The 23,557-nt window shown below is 40.4% G+C and overlaps 1 protein-coding gene across 1 annotated transcript; it reads right to left on the reverse strand.

Moving 5' to 3' along the window:
• Positions 1-16,190: 16,190 nt before the first annotated feature.
• Positions 16,191-23,229, reverse strand: LOC146972389 (uncharacterized). The gene is made up of 4 exons (XM_085803358.1): positions 23,187-23,229; positions 21,081-21,202; positions 19,962-20,056; positions 16,191-18,602 (listed from the first exon to the last, which is right to left on the reverse strand). Exons 2-4 carry the CDS (start codon positions 21,154-21,156, stop codon positions 18,456-18,458), a joined length of 318 nt encoding a protein of 105 aa, XP_085659484.1. The 5' UTR covers positions 21,157-21,202; positions 23,187-23,229; the 3' UTR covers positions 16,191-18,455.
• Positions 23,230-23,557: the final 328 nt, after the last annotated feature.

Raw genomic sequence — 23,557 nt, forward strand, 5'->3', positions numbered from 1 at the left:
GCTTTAAATGGAGTTTCGCCCACATGTCAGCTGACATTTATACAGCTATGTAACTGCAGCAAAATCATTTAATAAATGGAGGTGGGGAGGGAGGGGGGAAGGGGGGCATCCCAGCAGACTTGAATGCTTCCTCAGGGTTCTGGAGACTGAGTGGTGCTTCAAGATGAGCTTAGTGTGTAATTTATCTGGTCAGGACTTCAACTAATGCAGACTCCAACTGTGGCAGTCCCTTTGTCTCACTTAAAATCCTGGCTTCTACTGATGGCCATTTTTGCACTTGTATTTTTGTATTTGCTGTATCTGTGAGATGTTGCTGTAGTTTGGGGATACAACGAGTGCAACTGCGGCGCTCAAAGCTAATTATAAACCTTGTTCTTAAAGGCTGACGAGTGAATCCCAAGAGATGACACAAAGCTTTAGTTACCACGTGTTATTGTCACAATATAATAATGTCGAGTCACACTGTTTTGCACGGAAATGTAAACATGTTTGGTTTTTCCATTGCTTGGAATTGGAAATTATGTGTTCCTGTCTTAAGACTAATAATAAACGTGGTCAATGGTGGACTTTTATCACTGTCATGTTATATGTTTGTTTGGCGCCATATTTACTATAACTGATAGATTCTGGTGAGTTAATACTGTACAAGTTTACTTGCACCATAATTCTGTGGAGTATCTGAAATCCTCTGGTAAACTGTATTAAAGCTGGGGTAGGCAGTTATTTTCTTTTAATTTCAATGGGCAAAAAATCTACAATAAATATATTGTAATTCAAGCTCAAGATCAAACTGGAAAAGATAGATAGCAGACTAGATTCCAGCATTGTTTTCTAGGTGGGTGGTAATAAGAGACTCAGGCCAATTACATACCTTTTCAGAGAGAGAGAGAAAGAGAGAATATTCCTTTAGGCTGGCCCACAAATACAGATATGTTTTGATACTGGTGAAGTGTTTAAGAGATGGACATAATTGCTATACTTCCATCAGACAAGTTACAGGTTGTCAGCTTCAATTCCCTGTAATATCTAAATGTGTTGTAGTGATTGGTTGCGTAGGAAAATCTACCATCAAAGCAGGTGTTGAATGTTGCTAATAGTTTAGCCTCCTGTTACCTGTAGTTTGTGTTGTGTGCATGGATCAAGTGCTTGTGTATAGCAGAGTTGCAGGAGAGATGCTGCATTTTCAGATTCTGACATGGTTTTCTTTTCTTTGTATCACTGTATACCACAGCTTTAATGTAGTCGCATACATTCAACAATAACAAAACCTAATGACAATCACCAATCTGCTTTATGTTCTGCTTTTGTCTCCATAGAGGACATCTGCTACGTCTTATGTTTAGACTATTGCATTTTTCCCATCACTGCAACAATCTGCAACATCAAAGTAAAAAAAATAACACTTTATATAAAGCAATGCTTAAGCTGAGAGGGACAACACTTTTCTGTTGTATGCTGCTCCTCTTTGTAATTAGACTTGTCTAGATCTTGAAGCGTCTTTAGTTGATGTTTAAATGAAGGGAAGTCTGTAATTTCGCTTAATTAGAGACAAAGCCAGCATTAAGAGGATCACTTATCTCTACTGTCTCATTTTCCTAAAATGACACACCACAGTCAACAACCAAGATTAAGTACCAGCTCATCTTTATTAGTTTTTCTTTGTCTTTAATACTTTCTTAATCATGTCTGCTGGCATCAGTGAACATGGAGGAAGCGTAGCTGTTCATTAAACTTTATGTCAATGCTTTGATAACATGTCAGTGATGGTTCTTTCTTTCCCTAGCTCCTTTTCAGGCAGGCGCCTCACCGCATCTCTGATCTGGTGTCTGTATTTTTATTAGTTGACCAGTGCTTACAGAATGTAATAATGATGAGAGTAAACATGGCCAAATTATTGCTGTAATTAAGTTCTCGAACAGCGAGAGGAGGGAGAGGGAGAAGAGGGTGGTGGATGACTTGGCTGCAAATCTAGCGTGCTCCAGCAGAGGTAAGTTGGAGTGTATTTGTCTTTGTATTCCAAGTTAGAGTCCACAGTAAGTCCAACATGTTCTTCTTCGTACTCATCTTCATTTGAATCGCTGCCATTTCTACCCCTCCGTCTCTTTACTCTTCGAAACCATCTCACTTTATGCCTCCTATTATCTTACTGTTCTCCTATCTGCTTTACTTTTCTTTTTTTGTTTTCCAACTCACGGCTTCTCACTTATTTCTTGGTGTATAACTGTAGCTCCATGCACTCTTTTACCTCTCTCCCATGTGTGCCATTCCCCATCCTCTGTTACCATCCAACAACTCTGTCCAGATTTCACTGAAGCACCAGGTTCCAAAATACAGTATTTACCAGGACAAACATGAAATCAATACCCACCCAACGCAAACACAGCACACAGGCAGTCTGGCAAATCTGCCAATGATGCTGGCTCATGCCCTGCAACTGAGTTCAGTGATTACAGAGCTGGAATGACAAAAAAAAAAAAAAAAAAACCTTTGATGGCATCAAATCCATTCAAAATGCTTTCCAATGCTGTACTGTACAACACTCAATATATCTATTTTACAACAAGACTACATGACAAACTCAATACCTCACATTTGTTTGATGCTTTACAGCACCAAATGTTAACATATGCATGATCACTGATCTTGAATAATAGTGTCTTTAGTCAGTTAGTGGCTAAGGATCAAAAGGTTGTGGAAATAATCTAGTTTAAGTATGGAAAATGTAGGTTTTATTTTCCACAAACAAACATGGAAACCATCCATATGAAGTAAGATTTAAAGGAAATTGGGGCAGGATTTGTGAAAGAATATACATGCATTTTCAGTTTTTTACTGCTAATGGGTGATGAAGCGTTCCAAACCAAAAAGAATGAGCCCACCCACGTATCTCTCCATTGCCTTGAACAGGCTATGTGCTGTATAATGCGCTGCAATTCAGGGTCTGAATTTCCCGCGCAGTCCTGGGGATGTGACGTCAAATAACACTGCATGCGCGTCCTCGACGGCATTCGCCTTGGATACGGAAGAAGACAAGCGTGGTGGACCCAAACTAGTGTAATAATAATCGCCCGTTTGCATTGACTTAATATGTAAACCCGTCGTCAGCGCCAAAAATAAACTAAGCGTATATCGGGGATCTAAACAGTAAAATACTCGCATGAAAAAATATAAAAACTTAATAAAGTGATGTATTAACAAACCAAGGAATATTTGTAGATCAGCCTCTGTGCGTTTACAGGTATTAATGAGACAAGTATAAGCCCATAGATCTTGTTACCTTTGGAAAGAGTCGTGCTAATTGTTTAGGCACATTTCCAGTATTTATGGTACCAAACCAAACCAGCCGCTGGCTACAGCTACATATTTAATGTATAGACATTAGAGTGGTATCGATTTTCTCGTCTAACTTTCAGTAACAAAGTGTATTTCCCAAAATGTCATACTCCTTTTGGCTTTCTTGCCCCTATATATTTATAAACAGATTTTTACATTTTACTCATGTTTCACATTTGGAATGGGTGACTAGTTTGTAGTCGTCCTTTAAGTGAAATGCTTGTCTGCCTCCAAGCCCTCATTACAATTCAATGAAAAACTTAAGTATGTCAAAATGAAACTTTCTGAATGTCTTTTCAAACTTATTCTCCAGTGGAATGACAACAGACAGTGGACACCATTTGCTGGAAATTTAAATCCAGTTTTCCACAGAACTACTCGGAGTTACAGTACATGCAGGCCTGAGCATTTACTAAATACTTTGGACATGACAGGGGAAGGAGACAAAGCAATAGACTCAATACACTCAAATGACTCAGCTTTGAGTAATTACACTGCCCTCTGTATAATATCTACAGGTGTCCACCCTCAGACAATCCTCCGTAACAACCACTACATGCCTCGATTTGAACGCTCACACCAGCCTGACTGGAAGTTTCGTCCATGATGACAACTTTAATGGGCTTTCTTTCTCTGCACTTGAACCCACAGAGTATTAAATTCCACAAATTTGAATGACAACATGCTTAGTCAATCCAAACCAGCAGCTATTTTGCTCTCCTCAACAAGCCTCTTTTCCCCCCTCTTCTTTCCCTTTTTCTATAAAATTTAATTCAAGCCCCCTTGGTATTCGCTCTGGTCCCCTGAATGCAACAGTCAATACTTTGTTGATACTGCGGCTCCAGCATTGTGTAGCCAGAACATCCGTGGAGGCCCGAAGCGAATAAAATGTGCCTGTTTAGTGTTTCTCCAGCTGGGCTGATCTGAAGCGACAGAAATTCAACCAACAGCCAGAGTGTCTCTCAGGAGACAAGAGGCTTCAGATGTCGGCAGCACCAGCATCACTGCAGCTGTTAAAATTATCTGGATGAGAATGGCACTAATCTACTACCCTTCATGGGGACTTCACACCGATTTGGGAACATAAAAGGAAATAACATGTACTCCTCTTCTGACAGAGAGAGGACAGATGGAAGAGGACGACACAGAGAGGAAGGTGAAAAGGGTAAAGATTGAGGGATGCAGGCGAGGAAAGAGGACAAGCATAATAGCATGATCTAGCCTGCAGTTCCCAAAAAGGCAAACTGATTTCCCCAATCACTGCATTGTTTGTGTTCCACCTGACGCATGTATGCTGGCACACACACAGCTACACACACACGCATCAAGTACAAGATGCAGTTTTCAGAGTTTTCAAACACTCTCTCTTGGGAAACTACGTCAACGAAATCATTTTTTTCCCATCACCTAAAACTGATTCTGCAGGCTCGTGTGCAGGCTGATGTAGCAGAATCTCCGCCGTAACTAGGACACAAAGCTGAAGCCTGAGCTCAATTTTTGGTGTTCTGTAACCTCGAAAATCACATGGGTGTGCTCGCACACACGTATACAATGCATCATTTTTCATAATTATACGGAGGGGGTTGGGTGCTTATAAATCTTGTCATATTATTCACTGTGACTCTTTACATTCCTTGGGCTAAACAATGTGGTTGTATAACTGATTATAACAGCTCGCTGTCGTGGTTCATTGCTTTGTCAAGGTGCGGCACATTTCCGCGCAAATAAAACTCCAACTGAAACCAAGAATGATTTCACAGCAAATCGAGCCACAAACATCAATAAATGCCAGGCATCACATATTTATGAATAATGTTTCATCCCGCTAAACTCTGGAGCTATATCGTGTATTATTGCAAAATGTCATCTTGCTTTTCAATAGCTCATCAGACTGAATGGGGGAAGTGTGTCATCATGTATGCTTTCAATGGCTTTCTCCCAGCAGACCGCAGATCTCCCCCTCTCTTTCTCTGTCTCTTGCTCTCTCTCTCGAGCTGGCTGACATTTAGACTCCAGTGAAGGCAGAATTAAGCGAGGAAGTTAAAGAAAGGATTCTCTCCTGCAAGGGGACAGAAAGAGCCTTCTCTACTCTCAGAGGGCGCGACCCAGGCCGACCACATCTGAAATCAAAATGGCTGAAGCTGCTCTGTCCTGCACATATTGTAGGGGAGCAGCAAAAGGTTTTTTGTAAAGAATACAAGAAAAACTGAAAATAACTGTGGAGGAAGAATCTAATAGTTTTTCAAGGCTACATTTAATTTCCAGGATTTCATTTTAATTTCCACTGACATGTTGCAACCAACAAAACTGTTGATCTGAAGCTGCCAGCTCATACAAGTTTATGAACCCAGGTTTGCAGCTAAATACAAGGTGTATGCACTGGAAATATACCATGAATGTACCTGTTGGAAAACCTTCTTGTGGCCAATATGTGTTTTTTCTGCTGTTTCTGTTCCTTGGTGAATTCAACACTCAGTTATTTCAGACTCAATGATTTATGTACTTGAGTTCAGAACATTTTTATCAAACATAATCAAAATAAGAAAACAACTACCTAAGTACTAACACTCAATCCTTATTAACATGCTCATTATTGGGTTTATTTCCAGCAAAAGGTGACAATATATGAGAAAATAATTGAATTGGCATACACACAATATGCAAGGACATGTTATGCATTAAATGGCCTGAGAAGACAGACACTTAATAAATCCTGCACTTTGTTTTGAAATCATTTAGATTTCTTTCAAAGCATCAGCTGTGGGTTATAATAAAAACAAGATACTCACCTACCACAAGACACAAACACAAAAAAGGCAGGAAAAGGTAAGAGAAAGAAAAAGGCAGACAGCACTCACATCGCTATGCAAACACATATTTGTGAGATAGATAGGTAAACGGAGAGAAGATGGACAGATCAAAAAAAAAAAACAGACTCGTAAAGGCAGGCTAGACATAGACATAAACAACCAACTTCTACAATCTGAGGATAATTCATGTTAGCGCTCCAGAGCACACAGTAAAACCGAGGTGCTCGCAACCAGGCAGAAGCTCCGAATGTTATATAAAAGGACTAGGACAAAATATATCTGGACCGCATCGTAGACCATTTCCATTGTGCCCAGTGTCAGACAATTTCAGCCTTTTATCTGTCTACTTCTCTCCTATTCTGTTACTCCTATTCTTCTGTTATCAGACAATAGCTAGTATGAAACGGTGATTGAAACACAGCCACATGTTAACCAGCAGACGCCATTTTCAAGCTGCTGCAGTGCTGCTGATAAAATCCTGACTTCATAAATGTGACGTCATCTTAGAAAATCACCAAATATTGTACATTAGTTAAAGACAGCAGTTGTGTTGTGATTTTGGATATATATTTACATATAACGATTCCAGAACATGCGCTCCAAAGTCTGGTAGCTCTGAGTTTTTGACGATTGCTTTATTTTTCTTGTGGTTTTGTCATATTTTGTCAACTGATGGATACTTCTGTGGGGAGAGGAGATTCTTCAGGAGAGGAGCTTCTTTCATTGAAAATGGAGCAGATCTGGAGGATGCCAACCTTTTCCAGCTGAAATGAAGAGGTGCTTTTGTGGTTGCTGTGCTGCTGGTGGTGCAAAGATGAAGGCTTAGAAGTAGAGATGTACTATCAGTCCTTTCTGACATCAGTCATCATGGGAAATACCAACTCTCTGCCCAACAAGAGTGATGAAGAGCTGGAGATATTGGTGAAGTCCCAGAAAGTAGACTTTTTGTTTTGTTTTTTCCCAAATCATAACAATAGCCTACGTGTGCACATCCCACCCAATGGCAACTGCTGAAGTTCCATCTGAAGTTCTCCATAAAGTCATTGCTAGGATACAGACAAAACATCCTGGGGCATTTTTAATAATATCAGGAGATTTCACTTTCCCTGATGGACTGATGGATGTGGTGGAGACCATTCTGGACGGCTTGGATCATCCACTTCATGGCACCCTGATGGGCCAGGAAAGCAGGAGGACAGCTCCTCTGTCTTTGCGGCAGAACAAAGAAATATAGAGGATCCTTTGTTCCTTTAGCCATCAGGCTTTTTTGATTCTTCTGCAAATGGTGAAGAGCTGACAGACAAATGATTTTCCCTTTGGGGATTAATAAAATTATGCATATTCGTATAAGGTACTGTAAATCAGATGCCATTCAGTCAGTATCGCGAGGTGTGCCTGCAGTGGGGAATCCTGATCTTGTGATCAGTGTATTAGTGGTGATTTGCTGTCTATAGAAAGTAGCTATAGTTTTCCCATAAAGCTGCTAGTTCTGTCACTGGGTGCTTTTTGATAAAAGTTAATAGAAGGGTCTGAGCAATTAGTTAATCTAGCAACTAAACTGCTAGATTGCCAATATTGTTTCTTGGCATCAAATCATTTTGAAAGAGCAACGACCAATGGGGAAACTCCAACCCATCAGGCTGCATTCACCTGACCAGTGATGCAACAATAGTTGGTCCATAAATCAGTCAGTCAACAAGGGACATTTCCCATGAAGATGCAAAACTTAAGTACAATAACATCTCATGGCAACTTTCAGCATGCTTATCGAGTCATGAAATCCCGATTCAGTGCAGTACGTGTTGTGAAGCAGCAGAACGGGCAGAGTTTTTTACTACAGCAACAGACTTTAAGTCCCACAGCATCATGTGCTTTCTTTCTCTCTATCCATCCTTCTGCCTCACCTCATGCTATCTATACCTCCATTCCCCTCCACCATCTTCTATGCCTCTGTCTTCACCCTTCCCATGCTTCACTCCCATCTTCCATCTTCCCCTGTGTCCTCCCTCCATCTCTCCCTCTACAGCCAAGAGGCATCCAGCTTCTCATAACTCTTCATTAGAGCCTTCCCAGGGACCCGTGCCTGCATCGTGTAACAGAGCAAAGTCCAACTGCAACCAGAGAGAGAGAACCGAGCCCCAGAGACAATTAGCTCAGCCTGGAAAATAACATCATACTCCAGTCCATAGTCTCTGTGTGTGGGTGCCGGCAGGATGGCTGGAGCTGGCTTTGATTAGGGCCCCATATAGAAAACAAAACTGAAGCGCCTGAGGCATTTAATGGCATAGAATCAGCCTCAGAATTTATGCCTATACTGTATGTAGTTCTGTGTGTACATAGTAGGACTCGTATAAATGCAACAGAGCTATCACTGTGCTGCACATGTACAATAATCCACACAAAGCTCATGTGACATGAAGTAAAACATAGTATTAATATCACTATGATTTAATACTACTAATATTAACATCACTATGATTTTGTAACTTAAAAAGACTATAAAGCAAGGGGATTAAGTGGTGATTTTCTGAAATATGAGCACGTCCTAGTCCAGTTAAAAACTTTGGTATTATAAGATGTCTTTTCGGGCTGAATAACATGACCTTTAGAGAAATCTGAGATGTCTATTTCAGTAAATAACTGCATGACCTGTATGAATTATGTTTTTTCTGTTCCTGTAGGATCTGAAACCTAAAGAGGAGAAAAAGGTCCTTATAAAGAAGTGTTTAAAGCATGAAGACTGACAGCAACTTTTCCTTTTATAGTGCTTCGTAGTGATTAGTTTGATATATGTCACCTGAGTATGACATATGGGAGCACATCTGTGACCCAACAACAAGGCTCTGACACAAGCAGACAAATAATTCTCTGCACTTTGACTTGGCGCGTGTGTGTGTGTGTGTGTGTGTGTGTGTGTGTGTGTGTGTGTGTGTGTGTGTGTGTGTATTAGCTCTGCTATAAAGCATCAGGTGTCCTGAGGGGTAATTCCACTGATAGAAACACAAGGATCAGGGAAATTCCACTGCACTTGAAAACTCCTTCACTCCCTCTCCCTCTCTCTCTCTCTCACTCACACACTCACACACACACAGACATAAAATCTGATTTGTTTATCATCCTAAGAATGCAGACCAGCCGTCACAGGGTTTTCCCTCTCGACTGTAATAAGGGTTTCCTTTGTCATTAAAGGTTATATGCAATTCAGTCTGTCATTAATATTATGCCATGGTCATGGTTTCACTCTTTCATCCTTATCGGTGTCCACACATCCACTCAACTGTGTCTGTGTGTCAGTTGCTTTATTGTAGCATCAACCACTTGAACTGGTCTACCGAACTCATCCAGGTAATATCTGAACTGAGGATGGTATTATGCAAGTGTAGAGAGTTTTGCACTTGAGAAATATGTCCAGCTTTTTGTGCTAAAATTATGCAATTTTGTTGGAAATATATTCACTTAATAGCTTTTCACTTTCTTTCTCCTCATCTCTTTTTTTTCTTTGGTGACTGAGGCCAAACACTCTGACTTCTGACTGGGCACTTTTTTATTTCCTCATGAAAGCTGTATGACTGTTTGATTAAATGCCTGCCTTCTTCACCAATATTAATAAAAACTCTGATCCAAGCAGTGTTGCTTTGTTTTATTTTCGTGTTGTTAAGCAAAGAAGCCAGTGCTCAAATTAAATTAAATTAAAACATTTTTAAACCCATCTCTACTGATGCCAGTAGTGGAATAGCTGAGCATAAACAAAGTACTGCATAATATACGGTGCAGTTGGCTACCTAGTAAAAATAATAACTTTGATCGAACATGAGTCCAAGGAAAAGGATGAACACTGCTATTAGATTTATAATAACAGCTCAACAAACTGCTCTGCTCTGTAACTACAAAGTTTCTACTGTCACATCCTTCTCAAACAAAACAGCAAAGACTGTGGTTGCTTTGTGCTTCTGTCTTAATGGTAACTCAGCCTTCTATTAGAAGTCAGAGGAAATTAGTGGAAGGGTTATAAACACAAATTATATGTAGTATAACTGATTATCAGAGCCACGAGAAGAGTTAACAGTATTCTCACTTGCTGAGAGGTGATTTTTGGTGCAACTGATTGAAACACCTAAAGAGATTTTAAAAAGGTTTCATGTCCTAAAGGTCTATGTCGCTCAATACACCTGGGTACACAGACATACAGAATACTTCAGTGTGGGACAGAGCAGAAAGAAACTCCTGTGCTTTGATACCTCCGTATAATCTGTCATACCATGCACTGTGGATCTGACAGGGGAATGAGAAAAAAGTAGAACTGCTTTTGTAAGCTGTAAAAATTGAGACTTCTACATCTGCACCAACAGACACGATTTTTGTGTAGTTTATTTAGTCTTTCTACAAAGCCTCTAGCCTCATCCCTAATGTGACTTTGTAAAATGTCAAAGCACACTTTCTTTTCTTAGTTCTGCCAATCCTCTACTAGACCAAAATGCATATTAGTAATTAATGTCTATTTACAAGGTTAAAAAAAAAGCTGAATGCAGTTAAGGTATTAACTATGCAGGATTTTTAGCTTAACTATGCCTACATTTTCACCTTAATTAAACAGCTTCAGAGTAATTGTGATGGTTAAATAAATGACTTGCGACTTGTTCCGAGGGAGAATGGAGGCTCTCTGCTTTCCACGTAGCGTCTCTTGGCCGAAAACCAACTTGCACGATCAGGGTGTCTAGCAGCGCAACACAAATGGGCCCCTTAACCCATAATCTCTTGTTTATACAGATAAGACTACACAAATATAGGCCTACACATTGTAACATTGTATATGATATATAATGTTATCCACTGCTCCATGAATGGCTTTCTCGCCGGCTTCGTTAAAAAAACGAATGCTCGTGGCCGGGAGGAGGGTTAGCAAAACAGCGGAAAAGAGACCGGACTTGCATAGTTCCCCTTTAACTGCAGAGGGTAGAGGCAGTATTTAACAGTACTTATGAATAACAAGCTGTGTCAAAACGCTTGTTATAGGGGCTATGTGCAAGTTATCTTTGCTGCCAAGGATGGTTTCTTGCTGGGAGTAGGTGGTAGTGAATATCGCTTGACAAGAGTGTCCACCATTATTGTGTTCATAAGGTAAGAGGTTGTTATGCACCCTCCAAGTAGCGCCGCATGTTAATTTCAGCAAAAGAATGTGATAAAGACAAGAGTTTGCATGGGCGTTGCTTTCATCCACTGGGGACATCTTTTAGCAAGTAAAGGAAGGGAGTTGGAAGCTGAACTCACAACATTTCCTCTGGACTTGTAAACAAATAGCTGTTGATGCTTATGCTAACTTTGTAGCCATAGCAAAACTTACATTTATAAACATAGATGTTTGCTTCAAACCACTGTTCTTTATAGCTAGTTCAAAATAATAAAAACCTGGAAAAACCATGTCCTAATTGGAGTCTATCATCATCATAGCATTTGCATATATTGTGGGTTTTTTTTCCTGAAATAAAATAAATTTCTTTCACAATCTGGAAAAGCCAGGTATCACTTGTCAGTGCAGTATATGAAGCTGGATTTTTCAAAACAACTTGGCTGCCACAACCGAAACATCACAGAGACATTGTTCATAGAGGTGCTCCAATCAAGACAAACTTCTGTCTTACCAAATATTTTTCACTCTCAATCATCATAGCTTGCTCAAGCAACTGGCAATTTATAAAAACAGAAATGCAGGGATTAACAAACTCCCTCTTTTGATATTCAATATGCAACACATAAGCACACCTCCAGTATCAACACACAAGCTTTGAATTCACACAAGCATGGACACACACCCACACATGGAGCAATCAGTGGTGCCAAGACAGACATCTCACTCCTGCTGACATCCCCCCACAAGACTGCAGACATCTCTCAACCGCTGTCACACTGTCAAACCGTCAAGAAGAGACAGAGGAAGACGGACAGGCAGGATGAGAGAAAATCAAGAGTGTTACACAGAGTGGGAGAGAAATGCAAAGACTTCTTCCAGAGATAAAAATGACAGGCACAACAACAGTCTGTGATCTTCGGAGGGCAGTTCAGTCATGCTTGCTGTTAGATGTTTTGAGGCTTAACAGGGACTCGCTGAAACAACAGCTGGCCTCACAGTCTCCACACGAGCAGCATGGAGTGAAAGATCCCCGCTGATATAGGATGAATCGCCACGATCACACTGATCAAGGCCAGAAAGTTATTGGCCACACCAGGGTGGACAAATTTTAAATCCTATACTTGGTGTTTAAAACATACACAAAGTTAAATTAAAACTAGTAGTAGCAGCAATACTAGTAATGTCAGACACAACCTCTTTCTGTTATTGAGATTTTTTTCTTTTCCGCTTCCAACTCCGTTCCCTGACTGACTGATTTTGCCACAGCCTCCGTGAGCCAATCATTTCATTGCTGTTATTTGACTCCTTGTTGTTTTCATCTGTCTTTTGAGAGTTATTTTGATGTAACCCACCACCCCTTCTACCTTGAATTTCATTAGAACCAGCTGTCCAATGGGTGCATCCAGTGAGCTCATCACGAATCCCCCTCCAGATCAAATCCAGATCTTCAGCAGGGCTTAATGTTCTTCGATTCTTCACCAGCAGGCAGTGTGAACGCTTCATCAGGGTAGATATTTCTGTGCTGCTCGTGCCATTATTTCTCACATTCGAGTGTTACTATCACAGGCACTCTGGTGTATGTGCAATGCTGAAGGCACAAGCCCCAATAACCCTGTTTCGATTCCTGCCAGGGTCCTTTGTTATGCCCCTGTCTTTATTCTTGTTTCCTGTCTGCTCCTCCACTGTCTCCTGCCTCCTGTTTTGTCTGGTAAACATTCTCAAAGAGATACAAAGTTCTGGCTGGCCACCGCTTTAAGAGGCCAAAGGTATCTTAAAGTTACCCCCAACAATTGAAACAAAACAAGAACAACACTGGACATATAATCAGTACTGACAATTAGGGAATACTCCAGTCCAACTCATTGTGTTAAACAGAGGTTAAAAATAAAATAATACTGGGAAACTAACAAACAAATAAACAAAGCAGGAGAGACAGAGAGAAATTGCTTTGTTTTGCACAAAGGAGATGCACTAGTTCCACTCCAGACACCATACCACACACCATCAACCAGGGAAAATTCCAGTTAATCTATTGTATTGGTGAGTAAAGTGTTTTGTGTTCTCTGGTTCAGGTGGGAACGGCTTTGGGATCTGGCTGTCAGCCCTACTTTACTTCTCTGTCTTTAATCAGGGTGTTGTCTGTCTTTAAATAAAATAAACATAACACAACTAACATCAGGCAGTCAAAGATTATGTGTGCATGGTGTAAATACAGTCTGACATGCTGCATGAAGTGCAGATCAAAAAAATAAAACTGCTCAGGTAATTATTTTCCACTGCCACAGTTAGCCCAGGGAACAAGACTGATATGTTAATCACAGCACTATTTGCACTTGATTAATACATCACGTCTAAAATGTAAATTTCCCGTCTCCTTTATGTAACAAGAAATGTCATGTTTCAAGGTAGACAAGCTTTTCATGTGCTTCTTAGGAATAAAAAGTGTTACCACTACAGACCAAATCTTGACACACTACAGTATGTTGTTTTAGTAAAGACTGTTGATCATTGTCTCTGCTACCAGTGAAAATTTCTCACGCCTTGGAGATACATGTATGTACATTTTACAATTCATCAATCAAGTTAACTAATCACTGCAAAGTAAGAAGATGAGTTGATGAATGTAACAGTCATTAATATAATATGTGTAATAAATATCTGTATTATAATCATCACATCTTTTTTTTTTATTATTATAAAACACAATCTTTCTTCAATGATTAACTCCAAGGGCAGACTTCCGTAAAACTGCTAAGATGTCGTTATGTTATGTAACAAAAACATGTCACACGGCATGAAGAACAGTTCACTGTGTGAGACCATCCCCACACAACTGATATTCTCGTCCTCTCAAAGCTTTAACACACAGGCTATTTGGATACAAGAAACTATTGTATTTCAATTAAACACAATACATTTCAAAGTGAATTGAATCAGTATTTTCCCTTGATTCAACATGAGCTTTGATTAATGGTGTTCAGCTGTATATAATTTTGCAGCATTCACACCCAAAATTACAGTGGACTGCGGTCAGTCGTCCACAGCCTTTCTGAGGTGAGCTTGAGGCCCCCAGCAGCGCGTCTGCAGCCAGCAAGGGCAGTCTTAATGAACAGCGCGATACATGATAAATGTGGCCATATGGTGGAGCCGGCTGGCCAAACCAGGGGTGCTAGCTAGCTCTGCTAAACACACACACACACACACACACCTCTCTGTTTTCCTTCCTTAGCTAGAAAAGAAGAGTCATCAAACTCTGCACAGCTCCAGACAGCAGCAGGTAGGGGTTAATGACCTCCAGGTCCTTTGGAGAGATGGAGTGTTATGGCCCACTGTGAAATCATCACAGCACTTCCTGACAAAAAGTTTCACAGAAGTTGGAGAGAGGACACAAACTAATTGTGTAGAAGCCAGGCTGTCAGTCAACAGTGGTAATTACAAGTATTGTATGTGCCTTGGTGCACGAATGCAGGCATTTATATTTGCCCCTGTGGTGATTTGTGTACGTTTGTAAGTGTGAGGTTTGAGAAAATCACTGTAGATGAAGCCATATGCTGTCTGTCTTTGTAAGCAGTTGTTTTTTTGTTTCTCTCTACTGCTGTATATACTCCTCTCTCTCTTATTACAATTCAGCACACATACTCCACATGCTCATATACTGTGGCTAACACACACACATATGCATAATCAGTAACTTGCCTACAGATACACACACACACGCAAACTATTTACACATACACACACACACACTTACGCTCATGGTCTCAAACATAACAGTGAACAAGCCATTGTTCTTCTTTCACAGCAGATGCTATCTCTCTCTAATTGGCTCAGCAAAAACAAAGAAAGGGCCTTGGATGCCCTGCTGCAGCTCTGCTCATTCAGTCTACAGGGATGCCCTCTGCTGTACTGAAACACATAGCGGGGCCTTGGATATGGCTGACCTCTGTGCTGTCTAAAGAAGGCCAGTTCCCGATTATATGGCACAGTTTCAGGGTCTATAATGAATCAGTAAACAGAAGAGTGCACTTTACTACACAACAGCTCTGAAGCACAATATGTGGGTTGCCAATAATGCTCATGAACTGTACATCCAAACCGTGTTCTGAGGCTAAACATTTTGTTCAAGGCACAAACGCTTGATGCGGTGTTTAGTCGAGCCATTTTCGCATCTCAATATGTTTTTCAAAATCAAGGGTACAAAAGCACACCACTCCTATCCACCCTAACAAAAATCTACAACACCATTCTTCCCACTGCAGCTTGACACACAACTGATAGGCGATAAGTCTTCACCACATGCAATTCACAGCTGTCAAACTTCCCGAGTGTTTTTAAAAACAGTGAGAGAGAGGGGAAGGAGAGAGAGAAGTGCTGGGGTCACGTCGTCTGTGGGTGTAATTTGTGTTGGTGCAGTTTAGTTCAGCAGTGTGAAACAACTCTGAGACAGCAGTGTGATATATGACTGTACCACTGGCATCATTGATCTTAACTTTAACTGCAGTAGTGCAGTGGTAGTTGATGGGGTGTTATATTGCAGAAAAAGGGATCACAGAGGGTATACAGTGACCCCCACCATCCATACACGTCTTACTGGTGATTAATAAGGAGAGAATATGTTCTACTTTGCCAAGAGACAAAGGAGAGTATATTCTGTACGTCTATATTCTCCACTAATTTCATAAGGGTCTAACTCAAGGATTTACAAGACCATAAGAGACAACCGGGTAGGCGTCCAACCTTCAGCCTCACATCTCCTCTTGACTAAGTTTCATATGCTTTTGAATGTCTCGCTGTTATCCATTATAATCACTTGAGTGCCTGGTGCACAAGCACCAGATGCAGGAAGTACAATTACAAAGAAACAGCACCCTCCTCTGGTAGAAAATGATCACAGCATGCATGTGCTGGTGCCTCAGGACTCTCGGCTCCATCAGTTCAGATTTATTGGCAGCAGATGTTTATATCAAAAACAGGCATGAGAGGATCAACCAAACAAACCACAACTGCAATCATAAACCAGAAAATATCACCCAATACAGCAGTGTCAATCTGTCATAAGCTGCTGTGAAGAGGTGGCCACCGCACCCATCTCAGCTTGAAGGGTTCAAAGGCCTAAAATTGTCAAAAATGATTAAAGACCAAGCGTCTGATTAATCATTTCCAAAGAACAGAAAGTGCTTGAGTTTCCCAATTCCAGTCTTTTCCCATCAACATCTAATTACATGGGCTGTAACATAAATAATTCATTGAGCACTTTAGGACAAAAACATGACAATCAACACAGTCAATCTGCAACTTCTGTCATTACTAATTCAGCATCTGCCGAAGCTTTTCTACCACTTTTTCTTCCACTTGTCCTGATTACAAGATGCTTGTGTTTGTGTACACAGTGTGAGTGCGTCTGCGTATTATAAATCCAAACAATTTATCATAAAACCCTTGCCTTGATTCTTTAAAACACAGAGGTATTTCTTTCTGCTACGGCTTTGAATAGTTACTAAATTTAATTCAAGCTGTATTTGCGTTCCAGTGACTACTATAGCTTACAGCCAAATGTAAAACTAATTAGATTTTTCAAGTGACCATTATGTCTGTAATATGTTGTCATAGAGCTCACGCATGCAAACACATCCAGAGTGCTCCGAACAAGCACTTAATTTGGGCACTGAACTAGCACATGCATAATAATGACCTTATTTGCATACATTATGTCAGTCTTGTTTGGTATGTTAACGTTTGGTAAACTTCTGGGCTTAATCGTTCAGCAGACATTGTAATTGAGAGTTTGTTAATTGGTTACATTGATGCTCTGACACTTGTTCATCTACTGGCAGATCTTGTTTGTTCATTTGAGAACCAAACAGCCTTCAGTGCTTCCCCACTTAACGCAGGGTGTTATATGGTGAGGCAGGATGAGGATGATTTCTATGTCTCATTTTCACCATCGAAGAGATATTTAACAATTAATTCACAAAAGAGGTTTATTCATTTAATTCTATTTTAACAAATTAAGGGTGCTATTTATAAATTAAGTTAACAAACTGGCTATTGCTGGGGTACTTTACTTTGTAACGGGCTACAGCAGCACAGAAACACCCCTCGACGTTCACAGGGATTTTACAAGAAAGTAAATAATGGACCTACCAGGAAACACTTCTAAATGGTAGACTGAGGGACTGAGAAATAGAAACACATTTTAGAGATTGCGCTGTCATAATCATCCTCCCATGCAGTAAACTGTATTTATGAACTCTAAAGGTCTTGACGAAAGGTTATTCAATTATGGGATTTTAAGATTTCTTGTGGACCTTCGGATATACAAGTATAGCACTGCCATTTTTATTTATTATACCATTTTTCTTCAACCCAACTGCACTAAAAAGCACGGTGGACTGCAAAAGTTAGCTATAATGAGAGCACTGGAGGTGCTTTTAAGGAAGCAAGATGATCTACAGTTTGGTACAAACAGGAAGGACACTGAATAGTCAAACAGCTCTGTAATCAAAGAGAGAGCCATCTAACATACAGTGTGTTGTTGTATACAGGCCAAATGTGTGTACATAACCCACACTATAGTTAAAGGCAGCAGCTAAGTACAATAAAACAAAGCACAACTACATTGAATGTCATCGTGTTAATACTCAATTCATATAGCTCTACTGCAACTGCAAAAACGTACAATCCTCACTGGAACAGACTAACACAAAAGACCTAATGCAAAAGCAACACTATTAATCTGCACTAGAAAGTAATTCTAACCTAAAATATTTCCTCATGGTGTATAGTGTAATCATAAATCCAAAGCTTAAACCACATGTCCATGTTCTAAGTATTGTTCCAAATATGGGAACTTTAAAAAAAAAAGCCTAAAGAAGAATGTTCTTGAAGATAAAATGAACCAACAATGAACCAGTAACTCATAGGACATTAAACTTTCATAGTCATAAACATTTAGAAACAATAGGAACATTTATCTAAAACTGGCTTAAATCCACCTTACGACATTGTGTCATACTGCTTTGTCTCTCTGGTAAGGAGCTTCACATGTCAATTGTTAGTCTTTCTCCCATCATTTTAAATCATGTTGTTTGTTGGCTCTCTGTCTGTCTCTCTGTCATTGTTACCTGCTGCCAGTATTCTGACCCGTCGACCTTATGCGATAAAGCCGCCAAGGTAGCCATCACTCATGTGTCACCCTTGCGTCCTCCTGCACCGGCCTTTGAACTCAGCTTCCTCAGCTCCTCCCTGCTGACTGCACTCTCAAACCTGAGACCATCTATGATCAGGGCCTCTCCGTCCTCCTTTATGCTGGTTGCAGATGGCAGCTGAACCTGTCACAATAACATGGAGATCAGACAACCACACTATGCATGGTATGCAGAAAGTAGAACAATGCACGCAAGGGTTTGCTTTGAGTTTTTGTGTGTATATGTCCTTGTAAGCTTGTTGATGGAAATACCTTGAAAATTAGTCCTCACTTAGTATGTTGCCAGTCTGGTTCCAGACCTCTGGATAAGTTCCTACATCTACGATTTTGTTGAGAGATTCAAAGCCCTTTCATGAATGGCTGTTTTTCCAGTGGCAGAAAGAACTGAGCCAATCACAACCTTGGTAGTGATTGACGTTGGGAATGTCATCTAACTGGGCCACAGCCACAATCATAACAAATATGACAACAAGTGCAGATGAAATAGACACAGCTATCAGGGTTGCTGTGAATCAAAAGTCTGACATAACACACCGCTGTGCACTGAAAGCAATTCTGAAAAGCAAATAGGATTTTTCTCATTCTACAGAAAACTTGTGTAAAAAGTTTTATTTATTTGTTGGCCTCTTCTGGCATATAGGAAATAGGTCTGGAAGATTAATGCTCACAGTTTGTTTGTCCCCTGATTGATTTGATGGACGACCATGTGGAAGATGTAGAGAGGCTCAGCTTAGTGTGCACAGGAACAATTAAAAGGTAAAGTACTCAAGTAGCGACTGCATCAACAAAAAATTAAATCAATGGCTATTCAGTTTACATACATAGCTAGTGTTTTACTGCTGAGAGAGCAAATAAACTGTTGCTATGCAACTGTGGGATTCATGTCACCTGAAAACCTCTGACGTAAGTATTGAATGAATGCAATAGCTTCAAAATGTGCTTCAAAGACAGAAATGAATTAAACAAATACACCTCTCTGATGCACATAATGTAAGAGCATAAGTTGTATATTGTATGTGTTGTTGTGTATAGTTTGGTTAAAGCAGAAGTAAGCGGAATGTTTGTGTTAATATAAGTCTTAAATAGTTATATCTTCCGACAGCAACCACTTATATAGAGTGTTTGGTCTGAAACACGGGTCTGTCAGTCACTCTGCTCTGCTGTAAGCCGAGGAGAAAACTTTCCTTGTATCCTACAACCTTTATCCAATGAGGAGAGAGAACGGCATAAAGGGGCGGTCCTCTCTGTGTGTGCAGCCAAGGGATGCGCGTGAATGTGGTGACGTAGGGACGAGGGCGGGGACTGCTAACTCCATCGGCTGACAGAAAGTTAGCCAAAACGACCGGATCGCTTACTTCTGCTTTAAGATCTGACCAACAAAAATACTTGTTTAATGTATGGGAATGACTGAGGTAAATGTCACACAGTCACATGGTTATGCTGGTGTTCGGCCTAATATTTGCCACCTTGCCAGTGCAATTACCCTTCTGCGGCGTCGCACGTTGGAGGGGTCTGTTAACGTACAGCAGTCCAGCAGCTCCTCTATGTCTCTCAGCAGCTGCTGAGCCATCGACAACACTGTAATAAAAGCAACATAAATTAACCTGATGGTAGTCATCACCTCTACCATCCACAACACTTCTTCTTTTACAAACAATTTCTTATTTGTATTATGTAGCACTCCACCACACATGTAGGGGTGACACAGTCAAATTATATAAATGCAAAAACATAAATACATGAACACAACAGCCTCTTGGTTGAAAAGTATGCCCATGTAAAACTCAAGAAGAAACCACTACAATTAACTGTACTCCAGGAAAGAAATGTACGTTTGTCAATGTTAAAGCAGATAACAGCGGCACGGCCGTTTCGGCTAATGTTGTGTTCAAGGCAGGCTTTTGAAACCGTAAGTTACAGCTTCAAGTCACAACTACGACTTGGTAGCGTTCCAGGTAACCCGTAGCTCGTGTTTTTACCGTCCTGTTGTCTGTGAAAGTTCCCTATAACGGCCACTCGTAACTTCCGACCCGTGAACTCGTACCAGATCGAACTGGTATGACTTCACAGGAAGGAAAAACACAAAGTACGAGTTTCCTTGAACGCACCATGAGTTAGCAGCCCCCGCCCTTGTCAGGCATCAATTGGTCCTCGTGCTACGTCACCACATTCACGCGCATCCCTTGGCTGCACACACAGCCCTTCATGCCGTTCTCTCCCCTCATTGGATAACACTTGTATCCCACAAGGAAAATTTTCTCCTCGGGTTACAGCAGAGCAGAGTGACGGAGAGACTCGTGTTTAGGCTGAAATACTTCATGTAAGTGATTGCTGACGGAAAATAGGACTATTTAGGACTTATATTAACAAAAACATTCCACTGATATCTGCTTTAAACAATAATTTTAGGTCACTGATTCCAACATTAGTCTTAAATCAGGATAAAACTTGATAAATATTTGCAAAGCAATAAAAAAAAAAAGCTTTTTACTGCAACTGACAAGTATATTTAATGTCTGACAGAACAGGTGTATGTCAAATTTACAGAGAAGTGGGTAGAAAACAGAACTTTAATTTTACTAATATAAACGTTCAGGCTTACATTCACGAGTCATGGAAATTGAGATGTCAGGATTCTCCGCAGACGTCATGCCACTGGTCTGTGCAGCGCCCTCCATCACCAAAGCAGGGGGTTTGTAAGCCAGACTTTTGACTGCTGCCCTCCTTAAATGATTAAAATGTAAAAAATTAGGAAACAGCTGGTGATACTTTAAATGTGGCAATATTATGCTTTGTGCTGTTGGCACACTCGATTTTGTTATCTGCTCTCTGTTAAACTTTAATAATTGTTCAGATGACCCCATTTAACTCATTGAGTGCCAACCACGTAATTTCTCGTTTTTCGTTCCCATGCGTTGAGTGCCAAAAACGAAATTTTTCGTTTTTTGCTTTTTTTTTAAATTATGAAAATAGACACTTTAATACACATTATATGTAAATTTGGGGACTCTACGACGAGGAGAACTGAAATAGATGACGATCAAAGTCACATGACAGCTCATGATCTGGAAGTTTTTATCATAACTCAGCTTCTGCAAACGGAGTTCTGCATGCAGATGCAGCGCAGCTGCGCCGCAGCTGCTCCGCTCTCACCTGCGAGGCTGCAGCAGCTGGGAGCTGAACCAGGAAGCTCTCAGCCCACTGTCCCGCCCGGTCTTCATCTGGAGCAACACCGTGTCCTCCCCAAAGTCCTCCCGCGGTAAAATCTGATGGTCTCTGGGCCAAAGCAGACCGGCACCACCGACCCGTACCACAGCCGGACCGCGACCACCGGCGGGACCGGTGTTCGCGAGCCGCTGTGGCCGGCAGAGCCTCACGTTCCGCGGCGAGAGGCTGTGACACGGCACGGTGCGTCTGTGTTATTGCTGTTTAGTGGCGCCCCCCCCGCCCCCGATGGTGGTTTTGTGAATAGAACAACAATTGTTGTGTATATTTATCTTATACGAGCCCTTTGATCCAGAAATGCGAGTGTCTGAAGAGCGACAGACACAAACAGAGCACCTTTCATAAAAGACGCTCTATCTCCTTTTCTAGAAAAAAAGGAGGGATTTTGGTGAAACCCAGCCATGTTTAGCTTGACTTTTCTCAGGAACGGAGGCACGTAGAAACAAACGGTTTGTGGCCATTTGAAGGATAAAGTTAAACCTTTCAAATGAGCTACAGTATGTGTTGGTGGCAATAATATAGAATACACTATGGCTCTAAAATAAAAAGTCAAATATGGTCTAATTTGCCGGTACACTTGACTAAAACTTTGGAAAGGAGCGCGGCACTCAATGAGTTAAGATGTATTATGCCGAGATGTTGGCAAAGTTTACACACTCAGCACAGGCACTGACTGCTGGTAAATGTCAGGCTTACAAATATATTATTAATTATTTACCACTAGCATTATAATGTGTTGATTAACTATTCCAACAGACTAGAGGAGGGTACTGTAGATACATTTCTCTTTAAGCAGATCAAATAAACCTAGCTGTTGTTTTACTAACTAAAGATATCCATTTGAATATTTTAGTAGTGACTCTTTCACAAATATTTAGATTCAGTGAGAGAAAGTCTTGTGTGCTTAAATACCATCAGGAACACACTGCACACAATGCACTTCCTCTCAGGATTTCCAGTTGCAGTTGTTTTGAGATTCAATGCCTATCAATCAATCATCAATCATTTCAGAAGAATAAAACCTCACACTGTGTGGCTGAAAAATGCTCAGAAAGTTAAACATAGATATTTGTCATATAGCCTATAATAGCCTGACAAGCCAGACTATACCATTAAAATGTATAGCAAATATATTTGCTGCCGCTAGGGTGCGTCTAGATTTATATCATTATCATTTACTAAAATTCATGTCATATTTCAAATACCGGTAACTACATACCTTGATCTAGGTACAAGAGCAGTGAAACAAACATCCAATAAGTTAGGTTTGTATGATAAAGTTTACCAACAAAATAAATAAAGAAACAGCGATATTTAAACTAGTTTAGCTTCTTTAGCTAATTTTAGCTAGCTTAAAGCTAAATGGGGGGGAAATGTCGCAGGTGAATAAAAAAATTAGCCAACACACGTGTTCAGTCAAGTAGCCTAATTAAGCCTGTTAGTTTAGTTTTCCATTCATCTCACTTTTAAAATACCTACATACCTTAATTAAGACAAAACTTAGAGTTATTCAGATGAAGGTTGGTCAGAAAGTATGGTATTTTTAATCTATTTTAGCGACGGGTTTTTTTTAATAGCTAGCTTATTTAGCTAATACTAACAAACTAGCTAAAGTAAGTTCCATGGATGGCCTTAGATCCATGCTAATGACTTAATGTCGCAGATGAATGGAAAATATGGGTTTCCTGTGCTCAATCATTACAGTAATTATTTACGTTTTGTAGACAGTGAGGAAAATACTGTGTGGTGAAAGATAAATGTTGCTTTAATTTATTTCTAAACGGCTGAACAAAAAAGTCGAAAGGTTGTTCGGGGGAAGTTAGTTGAATTTCCTGTTCCTGATTATTTTTGTCT

Source organism: Trachurus japonicus, chromosome 16, assembly GCF_045865225.1.
Source record: "Trachurus japonicus isolate A0001 chromosome 16, Traja_1.0".
NCBI lineage: Eukaryota > Metazoa > Chordata > Actinopteri > Carangiformes > Carangidae > Trachurus > Trachurus japonicus.

Excerpts from the sequence above, each read along its gene's own strand:
- LOC146972389 (XM_085803358.1), bottom strand. The coding sequence starts at position 21,156 with ATGGAGGGCGCTGCACAGACCAGTGGCATGACGTCTGCGGAGAATCCT. Across the intron at positions 20,057-21,080 it reads AATTTCCATGACTCGTGAAT|TGTTGTCGATGGCTCAGCAG; the intron begins GTAAGCCTGAAC and ends CTTTTATTACAG. Across the intron at positions 18,603-19,961 it reads ACGTGCGACGCCGCAGAAGG|GTTCAGCTGCCATCTGCAAC; the intron begins GTAATTGCACTG and ends TTATTGTGACAG.